General features: G+C 36.9%; 8 protein-coding genes across 8 annotated transcripts; 4 read left to right on the forward strand and 4 right to left on the reverse strand.

The window, feature by feature from the left end:
- Window positions 1–2: 2 nt before the first annotated feature.
- On the reverse strand, window positions 3–1,256 carry C9374_012754 (uncharacterized protein; the record flags this gene model as incomplete). The annotated part of the gene is made up of 1 exon (XM_044688555.1): window positions 3–1,256. One exon carries the CDS (start codon window positions 1,254–1,256, stop codon window positions 3–5), a length of 1,254 nt encoding a protein of 417 aa, XP_044542326.1.
- A 660-nt stretch (window positions 1,257–1,916) lies between these two features.
- On the reverse strand, window positions 1,917–2,444 carry C9374_012755 (uncharacterized protein; the record flags this gene model as incomplete). The annotated part of the gene is made up of 4 exons (XM_044688556.1): window positions 1,917–1,966; window positions 2,022–2,090; window positions 2,164–2,206; window positions 2,364–2,444. The coding sequence occupies 4 exons, from the start codon at window positions 2,442–2,444 to the stop codon at window positions 1,917–1,919; spliced, it is 243 nt and encodes an 80-aa protein (XP_044542327.1).
- Window positions 2,445–2,501: 57 nt separating this feature from the next.
- C9374_012756 (uncharacterized protein) lies at window positions 2,502–5,402 on the reverse strand (the record flags this gene model as incomplete). The annotated part of the gene is made up of 4 exons (XM_044688557.1): window positions 2,502–2,733; window positions 2,784–2,979; window positions 3,056–3,248; window positions 3,294–5,402. 4 exons carry the CDS (start codon window positions 5,400–5,402, stop codon window positions 2,502–2,504), a joined length of 2,730 nt encoding a protein of 909 aa, XP_044542328.1.
- A 226-nt stretch (window positions 5,403–5,628) lies between these two features.
- C9374_012757 (uncharacterized protein) lies at window positions 5,629–8,454 on the forward strand (the record flags this gene model as incomplete). Its single annotated transcript, XM_044688558.1, has 1 exon — window positions 5,629–8,454. One exon carries the CDS (start codon window positions 5,629–5,631, stop codon window positions 8,452–8,454), a length of 2,826 nt encoding a protein of 941 aa, XP_044542329.1.
- A 74-nt stretch (window positions 8,455–8,528) lies between these two features.
- Window positions 8,529–9,302, forward strand: C9374_012758 (uncharacterized protein; the record flags this gene model as incomplete). Its single annotated transcript, XM_044688560.1, has 1 exon — window positions 8,529–9,302. One exon carries the CDS (start codon window positions 8,529–8,531, stop codon window positions 9,300–9,302), a length of 774 nt encoding a protein of 257 aa, XP_044542330.1.
- Window positions 9,303–9,345: 43 nt separating this feature from the next.
- On the reverse strand, window positions 9,346–11,685 carry C9374_012759 (uncharacterized protein; the record flags this gene model as incomplete). The annotated part of the gene is made up of 2 exons (XM_044688561.1): window positions 9,346–10,601; window positions 10,650–11,685. The coding sequence occupies 2 exons, from the start codon at window positions 11,683–11,685 to the stop codon at window positions 9,346–9,348; spliced, it is 2,292 nt and encodes a 763-aa protein (XP_044542331.1).
- A 343-nt stretch (window positions 11,686–12,028) lies between these two features.
- C9374_012760 (uncharacterized protein) lies at window positions 12,029–12,853 on the forward strand (the record flags this gene model as incomplete). Its single annotated transcript, XM_044688562.1, has 2 exons — window positions 12,029–12,172; window positions 12,341–12,853. The coding sequence occupies 2 exons, from the start codon at window positions 12,029–12,031 to the stop codon at window positions 12,851–12,853; spliced, it is 657 nt and encodes a 218-aa protein (XP_044542332.1).
- Window positions 12,854–12,958: 105 nt separating this feature from the next.
- C9374_012761 (uncharacterized protein) lies at window positions 12,959–13,749 on the forward strand (the record flags this gene model as incomplete). The annotated part of the gene is made up of 2 exons (XM_044688563.1): window positions 12,959–13,056; window positions 13,191–13,749. The coding sequence occupies 2 exons, from the start codon at window positions 12,959–12,961 to the stop codon at window positions 13,747–13,749; spliced, it is 657 nt and encodes a 218-aa protein (XP_044542333.1).
- Window positions 13,750–13,959: the final 210 nt, after the last annotated feature.

Raw genomic sequence — 13,959 nt, forward strand, 5'->3', positions numbered from 1 at the left:
CTCTATAAATCTCTGATCCAACGTTTGGGGTTAAACACTGTGGACAGTACGTTAGAAACGTAGTTGCTTACTCTAGAAAGAAATGTTCTGTCCTCAGTCAGATGCACTAATACTGGATAATGCACATATTCGATTTGATCATTCTCTCTGGATGAAACTACCATTATCAACGCAATGGGCGTGTTATCAGAAAATTCATTGCTGACAGTAAAATCTGCTACTCCAAAAGGCATGTCATCAATGTGGTTACAGAATGAGTTTTTGCTATTTTCTGCCAAGCTTGAAAAAATTAGGGACATTTGGTGAACATGTTCCTCAAAGAATTGCCTTAATGTATCAGTTGCTTGATGTGTTGAGGTAGGAAACAATTTGTTGTTTAGCGCAGAATCATATCTGTAAATCTTGTATATATATTCTTTACATGCTCTGTATTGATACTTTTTTAAAGTTGCTGAATAATAGTAATTTGGATGAATAATTTTTCTATGGAAATCAAAATTTCCAGCTCTGGCAAAAGTAAATCCTTTCTTGAATAAATCAAATCCCTTCTGTTGCGATCTAATTGTTGACACAAGCTCTTGATTTTCTGAAACACCTGTACTATGAGCAAGCGGTACCATGACTGAATATTTGGTAGTCATGACCAATCTTTCATTACTAGAGACCTGTGATATTGACGATTTCACTAAAATTTTGTGTTGAGAAATCTTTTCAACGTGCAACTTCTCTTTTGGACTCACCAATACCTTATTGGATTTAAACCCTTGACAGACAATGCTTGCATGGGGTATATCAATAGAACTCGAATATGCAATATAATAATTCACTCCTTGTTTGAAAGGAGGAGTTGAAAATGATGTAATTGTCAAACCAGGATATGCAGAAGTTCCATTAGAGCCCCACATTGAGTTTCCATCAGCAATCATGGCTGGGTCTGTACTCACGTTCAAAGTAGTGATGGCTGGAGTGCATCCACCATCTCCATCACACATGATTGAAATTGAAAAACCCTGATAGGTCGTATCATTCGGAGAAATGACTAATTCAAAATATAAAGGTTTAAAAGCAGTGGCAGAGATTGGATAGGGTTTGAATCCGATCGGTATGAATGATGGAAGAGCCTTGGGACTCAATGAAAGAGCATCAACCACAACGTTTAATTGATTTATACTACAATATGAAATAAATAATAAAAAACTCATCAATAATGAATATGAAAACGAATGGTGCGTTGTGTTACTGGTGTTCGTGGTCATTGTGATTCTTTTGAATTTGTTATTGCTGATGAAATTCCTTGGTGATGATAATTGATTTTCGGATGTTGATGCCGGCAAGCATGATTCACCAGGTGCGTTTTCGGTTCTTCAATGATTCGATTTTTTTGAAGATATTAACGGAGCAGAGGAAAATTCTTCTCCGAGATTGTGTTACTTCAAACACATCTGATGTACTATGGCGGCGCATCCGACGTTGAAGCGCACTAAAAACCTGTCAGATATTCGTCAAGTCAAAAATGAATATGAAAGCATAAAAAAATTTATTCGTTGAATGTCATGCAGTAGAATTGGTAATAGTTCTGGTTTAGGGTGCTAGCAAGGATCTGTCTTCCGTGAGCTGTTCGTTGGCACGCTGTTGTTTTACAAGCTTCAGCTGAAGCGAATAATGGTGTAACGTCCTATGGCCTCTATATTTCGTTTCAGTTTGTCTGTTGTTGCAGTAAGAACCCAAGTTGCTTCGGTTCTTCAAACCCTTGCAAACCAATCAGGAAGAGACTCACTCATTTTATTTTTGATTCCTTTGGAGTTTACTCAAATCAGCTGACGTGGGATTGACGAATATCTGACAGGTTTCTAGTACCAATTGCGCCGCCATATATATTATTTATTTAGAGTGACTGACGTTACAGTACTGATCATTTACTTGTTTTCATTTGAATTGGAATCATCTTTAAGTTGTTCTTCAGGAACTGTAATAGGATTTCAGATGTTATTCTGCAGTTTAAATTGTGGAATCATACTTACTTCCTGCTTGTTGCATTAACTCTCCGATGCTCTTTTCTAAGTCATCTATTCTGGTTCCCATTTCATCAACTAATCATTACAGTACAATTAATAATAATTATGGATGCTGGTTGAAATGATCACTGATCTATGAAATACATACTCCTTTTTATAATTGTGTCAGACATGTCTTGGAATCTTTTTTGCTGTTATTCATCATTGAAATTATTGTTTTGATTAGAATTAATGCCGAATGATTTGCAGCAGTTGTTGATGACATGATCCGCAGGTTTGTATGTCATGATTATACAATGAGGGGTATGATGAATACAATCCGAGCTTTGATTTGTTTCGATTTCTTACCATTTGATGAAGTAAATTTTGCACAAATACGGTTAGTTCTTGTGTTCCTTGTGGTGGTACGCCTCCTTGATTGTCAGACATTTTTTATGGTTGCGGGTGATAGATGGCGCGTTCGGACCATTATAAATAATTTGAGATTTATTCAAAGAAAGACTTTGAGAGAGACATGGAGTTCAACGAGTCAGGTGCATCCTTAGTGAGGGATTTATAGGTTGGGAGCTTGGCAAGATGTAATCGATGATATTCCTCTCTAATGGAATCAATTTGTTTGTAAATGTCACACATGTCGTTCTTGATACTCTCGGAGAAGTCAATAGAGAAGAATGAATGTGACAACAGCTCGCTAGCTTTGGGCCTTTTTTCAGGATTTCTTTGTTGGTTTGCAAGTTAGTTTTCCATTTTAACCTTTAACCTACTTACAAATCAAGACAATGTAAAATCAAATCGCGCAACTCTGCCGAAATGAAGGAAGGAATGTTGTCATATATCAAATGCACGTTATTGATCATGAACTCCACGTACTGATATTCTGTTGTTAAGTTCGGAGGATATGATAGAAACCAAATGTTCTTTCCCAAAAGCATCTCAAGTATTGTCATACCCACACTCCAAATGTCTGGAGAATGATCCAAATCGAAATTATTCCATTATACCAATTGTACGCTTAGTTGAAAAGTGTCAATAAAACTTACCAGGAGCGTGAGATCTTTTGAAATTAATTTCGCCTTTGAGTTGCTCAATACATAAAAACGGAATTGTACCTGTAAGAGCTCCTTTGGTTTTTGAGAGTGTTAATGATCCAGATTGTTTTGACTTGTCTAAATGGCTCTTTTTACAAATTAGCTTGGATTCACCAAAGTCGCACAGCTTAATCAACTCTGCATTCTTTAACGCACAATATACAACTTGGATTAAGGAATGTCCACTTACCTTTAGCAATATGTTGTCACATTTTAAGTCTCTGTGAAAGATAGGTTCATCTCGCTCTTCATGGAGATACTTTAAAGCGCTGAGAATTTGTTTCAAGTACAATTGTATGACTCCTTCTGTCAAGCCTCTTCCCATTCTTTTCAAAATTTGTTTTACCGAGCCACCACTCAAAAACTCCATCATGATGTATACCCACTCTGAAGAGAACTCTACGCCCTTAAATTGAACAATATTCTCATGCCTTAAAGTCTTCATAATGGACGTTTCTCTCTCTATTTTTTGTTTTATGTTTGTTTCTGGCGAGTAAAGTATTTTCTTTACGGCAATCATTTCGTTATGTATCGAATCGTACACAAGAATCACTTTTCCAAAAGAACCCAGTCCCAATGACTTCATGACAATCCAGCCTTTAGACAATTCGAAAGATTCGCCAAACGGAGACAAAGGCGTGTCAGCAGGCGATTCCGAGGTGTTTGGTGGCTTTCTTGTTGGTGAATCAGGTTTGGTCACTATTTGTACTCTCACTTTAGCTCCTTTCAAATCTTTAATCGTGTCCACATCTAACCATTGTTTGTACTCTCGGTCAAAATACATGAGAAGAATTTTTTCTTTTCGATTAATTCCGAACTTATCCTTAATTTTCCTGGAGATGGCATGAAGTGTCGTAATGGACGATGTTCCAGCAACAAATTCAACTTTCTTTTTTCTTCCTTGATACTCGGCTATGAAAGAGCTGATTGGAGGATTGATGACGGGTGTTTGTGTGGCTGTTCGAGAAGTTTTAGGTTCTTCTAATCCCATTTGTTTCGAAGATGGCTTGGATGGGTCTGAGACTTTGCTTTTTCTAGAAGAAGTCAGTCTTTCTGTTGGTGGCTTTGTTGGAGGTTTTGACGTTCCTGCAGTGGAGGGAGAGCTTGAAGGGATCACAAACGATATACTTTTACGCTTTAGAAATGTATGTGTAGCATTGGGAATAGACGGGGTGTTGGTAACGGGATTGCTAGAAAGGGAATTTGTGGAACCAGTTTTTGAGCTATTAGTGACAGTTTTCTTATTCACCTTCCTAATATTGTCATTTTCTTCACCGCTTCCTGTATCTCCTATTTTGGTCTGCTTTTTCTCTTTTACAATCACATTTTGCTTAGTTGATATAGTAGTATTAACACTAGGTTTGGTTTTCTTAATAACAGGTTTCTCAATGACTGCATATTGAGAGACATAGTGTTCTGGTTTGGTGAATGTAGATGATGGAAGGAAGGGAGGACGAGTGGAATTGCTCGAGGATGGTTTTTTCTTGGCAATATATGATTCAGATGACCGTCTTGGATACAGTTTTTTGAGTGCATGTTCTGCGTGTTTGCTGTCGGCAGTACTGGAGTTAAGAGAGGGTGGTGACGAAGGATGTTTTGGTGCCGAAGAAGCAGATCGAATGGATGAAATTGAAGACGAGCTTGAGTTCAGGTTGGAAAGAGTTTCGTCACAATCCGTGTATTCTGTCAAAACCTCTACCATGTCCAAATACTGAGCTACTTCTGCGTCATCATATTCATCCGAATAAGCATCCAATTCTTCTCTTTCGGTCTGCGAAATTGAATGAACTGAGTGTTGTACATCTAACTGGAGAGATGAGGCATTAACAGGTATTTTCAAAGGAGGGATTATGACTTCTTCATCCTCAAAGGACTGATTAATTACAGAAGGATGGCTTTGACTGGAAATAATGTGTTCTTGCTGAAAAGGAAGAGGGTTAGAAAACAGTGACGGATTCACATAAAAAGGCATTGGAGAAGCTGTGGTTGACGAATTGGCAGAGTCTGAGGAGCAATTATAGGCATCTTCTTTCAGAACTAGAAAGAATTGTGATGGAGCGGAATAAATAGTTTCTTCATGTGGTTCATGATTGAGAGCAAAGTTTGAAGTGAGGCAATCATCTAAATGGTTCTCTGTCCTTTCATGTTGCAGATGATTGCTTGTGTCTGGATTACATTCTTCAATGCTCATCTTCCTTATTTCGGAAGTGGCCGCTTCTTGGCTTGCAACCAAGGAATGTTCATCAGCGCCCGAATCGTGAATGAAATGGTCTGTATCTTTTGAAATATCGCTGCTCATTCCTCCTCACGCTTCACTGTTGATTTGATGAATTGGTTTCTTGGCAACACTATGAAGAGGATAGAATCCCAACAAGTTTCAATAAGCCACACGAGATAAGGCAAGAAAAGGCGCCAATTTTTTTGGAGTGCGTCTCAGAATATTACGAAATCTCCCTGTCGAGCATTCTCAAGCTCACGGAGTTGTTCATGAGAGAAAAGACCTCAACATGTTGTTTCAACAAAAAATGCACAACAGAAATGCTATGGTGACAGGAGCATCATCGACAGGAGTTGCCATGACCACATCATTCGCACGCAATGGCCCCACTTCATCCTCTCATGACTTTACGAATGACTTTGAACCGATAACCAGCCAAGTATCATCATCATCATTGAACAGCAATTACACACCCAACAAACCAATGCTAATACGGAGTACCCACCATCAAAAATCTCCTCTCATCACTCTGATCCGAAGATTGTGTTGTTGCTGTATGAGTAGTAGCAAAACATCACGTGCTGCTGGAAATATTCGAGGAGGAATGAACAAGTCTCGTGTGACTGTGTCAGTGGCCATTCTCTTTTCCTTGTTCATATTTTTGTTTTTGGTCTTGCAATCGAAATTTAATATCATGAGCCACTCGAGCAATTCGGAAAACAAATTGGCCAAGAACTCTCTTCATACGAAGGAATCTAAATCTCATCAACAACAAGCTCTTAAATTAAGAGCTTCTTCTGATCAACGATTTTCATGTGAAGATGGAGGAGGATATGAAGTCACAGATTCAAAACTCACCATTCTTGTAACACCATCATTGAGAGAGAGTGATTTTAAATTTATTACGAGTCAAAACATTGGAGAAAATGTCATCTTGGAATGGCTGTTATTTAAAGAAAAGGATCAAACAACTCCCAAGTTTTTGAAAAAACTCCAAAAGAAAGTAATTCTAGTCGATGAGATCAAGAATGAAATGGAATTATTGAAAATAGGATTAGAACATTCGACAGGAGAGTATTTATTCCTTCTTCCTTATGAAGTACATTTATTTGGAACATCCTCTCAAGAAATATTTAAATTGAAGTTGAGTCAATTGAAATGCAATACTCAATCTGCTATTTTGGGTTCCATGCTCATTTATCCAATTAATGTCATTTCACAAAAACCAAGTTATAATTACACAAGTGCCAACGACCTCGACTCATCTTTTAATATTTATAGTATGACATACAGACTTTCAAAAAGAGACAAGAATATTCCAGTACCTTATCATTACAGAAGAGGTAGAAACTACTTTTCGCTTCCAAGCTCGTCTAAAATACATTTAGACAATAACATTTGTGTGGCATTTGCTGGAGCCTTCTTCAAGACCTCAAAATTCAAAAATGTGAAATTCGATATCGATTACATGAGTCGAGAATTGAATGAGATACAATTGTGTCTACAGCTCTACAATCAAAAGAAAAACATTGTGTTTGATCATCAACCACAAGTTGATGATTTTTCTGTTGTGGTTCCCTACGTGTTGCCAAACGTAGAATCAGTCTCAGAAGAGGACAATTCAAATCCTTGGAGTTTTGTGCTGTCACGTGCCTCCTCTCGGAATGAAGAAGAACATTCTAAGTCCATCAATGCCTATGAACAAGCTCCACCAACAACCAATCGATTTATTCCTTTCAACACTTATTCAATTGGAAATGTGAAAAAATTCCTTAAAAAACATACACAGACTCTAAATGAAATTCTTGACACAGAATATAAGAAACACATGAACAATATGACAAGCATGTCATTGGTATGGGATTTTGGCGCTGGCTCTTGCTCTGGTTGGTTCATGGAAACTGAAGAATTTGTGACCAATTTAGACATGGAATATAGAGCACCCAATTTGAGAATTATTACTGGAAGAGAAGACATGTGCCTTGGATTAGAGTCTTACAAATTTGAAAGTCTCGATCGATTAATTTCTCGAGATGACATTAGCTCTGATATTGACATTTTCATTTCTCACAAACCTCCAACGAGATATCCAAAATCATTTCCCTACAAAGGACTGGTTCAGTTGAGTGGAATTCCAAAATATGTCATTGGAAGAAGTATGCATGAATCTGAAAAATTACCACAAGAATGGATTTCCAATTTGAAATTAGTGAATGAGGTGTGGCTACCAAGTAGTTTCCTTGTGGATATTCTCGTTAAGAAGTATCATGTGAGTCCTGAAAAACTTCAAGTCGTTCCAGAACCTATTGACACAGATTTCTATAGTCCTTACTATTCAAAGTATTTACGAATTGATCAATTGAAAAAGATTGTCAAACAACTTGACTATGAACCAAATCATTATCACTTTTATTCCGTTTTCAAATATGAGGAAAGAAAAGGGCCAGAGTATTTATTAATGGCTTATTTTGATGAATTTGCCAATGTGAAAGATGTGACTCTTCATTTACAGACCTACATGTTCATGCATCCCAATGGACGAGATCAGAAAGTAGTCGAGCAAGCAATCGATGAGATTCGTCACGAATTTCTCAAAACACGAAAAGATTTGAAACGAGAGAATTTACCTCGTATCAATATTATTTCACAAGTTGTTCCAACAACGGTCATGCCTCACATGTATCATCATATGGATTGCTTTGTGCTACCAAGTCGTGGAGAGGGATTTGGATTACCATATGCTGAAGCCATGTCCATGGGATTACCAACTATTGGTACAAATTATGGAGGACAACTTCAATTTATGAATTTACATAATTCTTATTTGATTGATGTGATTGGAGAGAGAGATCCAGATCAAGAATTTGTGATACCCAATGTCAAACATTTGAAGAAACTCATGAAATATGTCTATTCAAATAGAAATGAAGCAAAATTGATGGGAAAACGAGCTCGACAATACATTGAACAGAATTTAACACATCAAGTAGTGAATCAAATATTAATTAAACAATTGAGAAGAATTGAAAAGAAGATACAACAAGCAAATTCTCAACAACAGATGAGTGACAATGAGAAACAAGCAAAATCTAACAAGCAGTTGAAAATTGAAAAGAGATCACGACTAAGGTAAAATTAAATTATTGAAGAATTTGAACATGATTTTCAATCTTCGTTTGGATTCTTCAAAACGTACCATCAAAAAAAATGATTGCTTCAAAATTTTCATCTTTCACTTCACGTTGTCTTGGCAATTGTTGTTTCTCTTCTGTAAAATATCACTCGTTCATAAACTACATCGGAATTAGAAGGAATAATGGCCTTTTCAAAATAGAAAATCATGAGAACAAGTTCTTTTCAGTGTTTCATCATAAAACTCAATTCGGCAATGTTAATCATTATTTATTATCATCATCTTCAGGAAAGAAAGACACAAAAGAAGATGATGATATTCAAGAGGAAGAAGACCAAATTGACGATAATAACGCTAGCGATTTTGAATACATACCTCCAAAACATGTAAATCCGGAGGACTTGCATCCCGACCGCCCAATATTTGATGGACATATTCCAAAGGAGAAATTAATTATTACATTTTCGAGAAGCTCTGGACCAGGTGGCCAGAACGTAAATAAGGTCAATACCAAAGTTGACGTTAGACTGCCAATAGATTCTGCTGATTGGATTCCTGACATTGTTAAAGAGAGGCTGAAAGAGCTCTATGCAAACAAAATTAATAAGGAAGGTGAATTAATCATTCAGGCATCCACTTTTAGAACACAAGATCAAAACATGAAAGATGGAATTCACAGATTGAAAGGATATATTGCAGAAGCATACAATATTCCTAAAGAATGGAAGCCCAGGGAAGGTAGAACCGAGAAAGGAGATGCTATTCGATTGAAAGATAAGAAAAAGCATTCTGAAAAAAAGCAAAGAAGACAAGAAGGAAAGAGAATACGAAATATTTATGATATTTAAAAGTCTACTCTACTTGTGAAAGGAGAGAAATCCATTCATGATATTAACAATATTTTACGTTCGTTCTATGTACATATTCTCGAACAATAAGGAATTTTTCTTTTCGTTCCAAGTTTGCTCTTTGCTCTGCTGCTAAATATTTCAATCTGAACATACTGGTAAATTTTGCAAGGAAATAAGAAATTATAAGAAATAAGGCAACAAGCGAACCCAGAGTTATTTTGTGAGTGGCATAAAACAAAATATTTTCCCATGTCATGGCAGCGTTTTCATCCTGATAAAAAGCAAATGCCATGGACAACGAGTTCATAGCTGCCTCTACAGGCATCTGTTCTGAAGCGAGAATGGATGCTCTAAATGGACCACAAACATTTCCTGATGATTGGAACAAGAAGAAACCTAATGGCACCAAACAAAGGACAAAAGTCACAAGCAACATGTTCAGATTAAAAGGGCTACTTCTGCCTCTCTCAAAAGGATTGTCTGGGAATTTACACACATACTTCATCACCAAATATTTTGCAAAATAGAGAATAAAGTTCGAAATCAACCCTGCAATGGGAATCATTGGTGACATAATCATGCCAACAAAAATTAAACTCTGTCGATAGAGAAGCTCAATAACATGATCTGGTACAGAAAACTCCAATTTACCACGTCTGTTTGCCTCGTATTCATCTGCACTCTTCTTCATTGTGCATTGACGTCCAATTTTGTATCGAATAGGTGTGAAAACGATTGTCTTGAACATGTTGATACCAAATTCAATCCATATCATTTGCCAAAAAACCAAACCAGCTTCCGTTTGAACACATTTTCCGCCATCGTTGGACAAAAACAATTGTCGAATCATGAGAGCCACTGTGGTTGACATTTTCACAATAAAAGTTCTTATAATTATGTTCCATTCACTTGTAGATCGTTCTGCATAAGCTTCTAATACAACCATGTATGAAATAATTATTGGAAAGAATAATGAAATGAAAGAAGATAGGAGTGATGTTGTGTAAGGAAAAGTTGCATCAATAACATCATAATATTGCACAATAAAAGAGACGCCAACAGGAGTTCCAAGAACTATTAATCCGCTGATAGAGATGCCAATCATTCTTCTCAAGACAAGAATCGCAATTTCTTTCTTGGTCATACTTGATACGACAGCCTCTTTTGCAAAATCGGCATTTCTGTATTCTTGAAGTTTCGCAGCAATATATCTTTGCAAATCTTTCACTCCTTGTTTTGTATTTACGCTAAATGAAAAACTATTGAACACAGCAGATAAATAACGAATGTTACGATCTATTCCAACAGGTTAACTCTAAGCTCTGATGTGCAACAGTAACTTACCATCTGCTCGACGGACATTGGTCACCTTGGCTCCAATACTTCTACAAATTATGACAATTGCAATTATAAAATTGAGAATGACCACAAATATGTACACAAAGGCAAAAGGCCAAATAACTGTCGAGAAAAGCACTAGCCGATCTTCGTATCCTCCAAAGAAGAAAAATGTTTGACCTATCATGTTTGATTTGGATCCTATAATACCAAGAAATAGGTCTAAATTCCAAACGTCTGGCCATTCTGCTGGTTTCCTTAGTAACCATGGTAAAATTAGCAAAATAAAACAGGACACAGACAAGAAGAAATTCATTCTAATGACCGAATAGAAAAAGTCATAATAGGTAGCAATTCCGCTTCCAAACCTGTGTTCAATCACGGAAAGTGACCGAGCAAAGGGGTTGAACCGAGCGAGGTAGCGATGATATCGATTTCCTCCCCACCATGATCGAACCGAGGACAGCCATCGGGCTAATTTGGATCTTCTTTTTAGTGCCTCCTTTTCATCTCTAGCCAAGGCACGCAGCCTCTCTCTCATATTCGTTAAATCATCATGCTCAAATTCTTCCTTAACAAGCTCTAAAACCTCAGGTTTTTGAGCCTCAATCCATTCCTTATTATTTCGGTTAATAACAGTTTTTTGTTTGTTGTGGATAAATATTGAAGGAGAAAATACTGAGGAATCCTCTTGTAGTTGTACAGCAGAGAGTGATGCATTGATGGAATTGAGATCGTTGTTAATCGTATTGTTTGCTGATGGTTCTTGTCTTGGTGATGAGATATCTTCAGCAAGGGAAAGCTTAGTTGGTGTTGGAATGGGAATTACAATATCCTGGCCAATGCTCACAGAGCTTTCAGTATTGTACTGATGTTTCATTGATTTCAGTTCAAGATTCAAATCCGAAGAATTCAGTACAACATTTCTCATTTGATCATACCGAATTTGCATTGGCATTTCTACCTCAAGCTCTCCGTCTTCATCATCCTTGTGAGGAGGGTTACCAATAACCATTCCCCAGTTTCTGTTGTTTGAGGCCATGTTTGAAGAATTCCGACCAGCAATTGTGGTGGTGCTTGCTTTTAAATTTAAATATTCAAATTTTTTGTATGGAATTTTGACCTTCCAGCAACTGTAAATTCACAACGTCCAAAAAAAGGAAGTGGCCAATCTTGTTCGAAACAAGCCGACGGAAATAAACCTTCAGATCATTGATATTGTGGGAAAGCCATTGCTGGATCGCTCTCTCATCCAAGCAGAACCAGCAGTGAATCAAGACTGCGAACGCAGCGACAAACCTGCGACTGGATTTTACCTTGCAGTTTCGAATTTAAAAATTCCTAAACAATCATTCCAATTTGAAAGAACAACCAAACCTTAAAAAATGTCCAAAGTTCCTACAGAGACTGTCGAGCTCGGTATTCGTGAGCTGAGTACGTACGATGGTTGGACCAAAGACAGTGAAGACAATGGTGTCACACTGTACACCAAGAGCTTGTTTTCGGATCGTTCCACTCCGAGCATTAAAGTACGTGTATTTTATTTTTATGTTGGCGATCTGAATAATTGATGGTTCGTCGTTAATACTTTGAAAATTCTGATTGCAATACTATTATAATTTATATGACTGATCCTGAATTTTAAAAAACCAATGATGAAATAATTCCTTAATAATTGTTGCTCTACAATTATTAAGTTTACCGGAGTCGTGGATGAGCCAATAGAGGACGTTTTTGAAGTTGCCCGAAACATTGATTACAGAATTCATATGAATGAAACCACAGTTGAAGCAAAGTGGCTAGAACAACCTCAACAAACTCAAGACGGAAAGAGCTATGATGTATTCTATACTCGCCTTAAAGGACCATCTTCTCTCGTGTCCCATCGTGATTTCATCATTGCTCGTATATGGTGGTACAGTGAAGCTGAAAAGGCTTGGTGGATGGTCATGAGAAGTGTCAAGTTGGATGGTCCTCAAGGAAAAGAGGTGAGTGGTGTCGTTAGAGGAGAATTCTTGATTCAAGCCTTTAAATTCGAATCGGTCAATGATGGAAAATCAACCAAATTCACCATTGTGGCACAAGTGGAGTATGGTGGATGGTTACCCTCCAGTGTCATTTCATTCTTCCAAAAGAAAATACCAATGGACATGAAAACCAAGTTAACAGCAGGTGTGATGGCATTGAGAAAAGATCGTAACAAGCAATAATGTAATTAAATTGGTTACACCTTCATGCATGAAGAGGATTAAAATTGCAACCAAGCTGTCTTGTGTCAGTGATTTTTTGGACCATCCATCAAAACAACTGAAAAAATGACCATCACAACAGACGATGTTCACGAGTCTTCTACCGTCGGATTGAATAAGAAGCAAAAGCAATTGTTTGATCTTGTCAAACCATATCTCTTCATGTATGTGCGATAAAGAATTTTGCGTCACATAGCGAGAAACAAAGAATTTAATAACTATATTTTCATCATTAATTGTTATTATTTTCAAACATCGGAATCATCATAATTGAATGATTTGAATGATTTCAAAATAGATTTGAAATGATATGTGCTTTTGAAGTTATTCTTCTTGTATTTGTATTACTTTCAGCCATTACAACATTCTTTGATTCTTTACCAAAATTAAACAAACAGGACCATGAATGTTCGAGCAATAGTATTTATTACATTATATTATCTATGGGAATTATGGGATTAGTTGAATTGATTTTGCTTGCAAGCACATTTCAATTATCAACTTTAGAAGAAAAACCACTTTTGAAAAACGAAATTCGGAAAACAGCAGGATCAGGCATTACTAATTTCTTTACGTTGGCTTGTTTTGTCACTCGTTTGGCTTTGATCATTGCAAGTACGTCGATCATTGAGGCACCTGCATGTTCGAAAACAACCATTTACACTACTGACCTGCATTACTTTGTGATTTGTATGTGGCTATTTTGGTCCTTTTCTGCTCTTCTCATGATCCCCAAGTTGTATGCATTTGTCAAGTCAAGGAATATCACTCGAGAATTTTACAAGCATAGAGATGCAACTAATTCTTTGGATGTTCATTTAACTGATGATGAAGAAGAATTATTAACCAACAAGTAAATCTTGTGTAAATCATTTATTGGTCTATTATGGTGGTAGGAATTGATCGACAGGTCATAGACCTGCCCACAGATATTTCAACACGACTTTCCACAATTTCCAAATCACTCGACCTATCCATCAAGTAGAGGTTCAAGTCCTTTCTTCTGTCATTTTTCGTCCAATGAAAATCGCTTGACTTTGCGCAAATGTATTTCCTCGCCACTTTAT

This window comes from Naegleria lovaniensis, assembly GCF_003324165.1.
Source record: "Naegleria lovaniensis strain ATCC 30569 chromosome Unknown tig059, whole genome shotgun sequence".
Lineage (NCBI taxonomy): Eukaryota > Heterolobosea > Eutetramitea > Acrasida > Naegleriidae > Naegleria > Naegleria lovaniensis.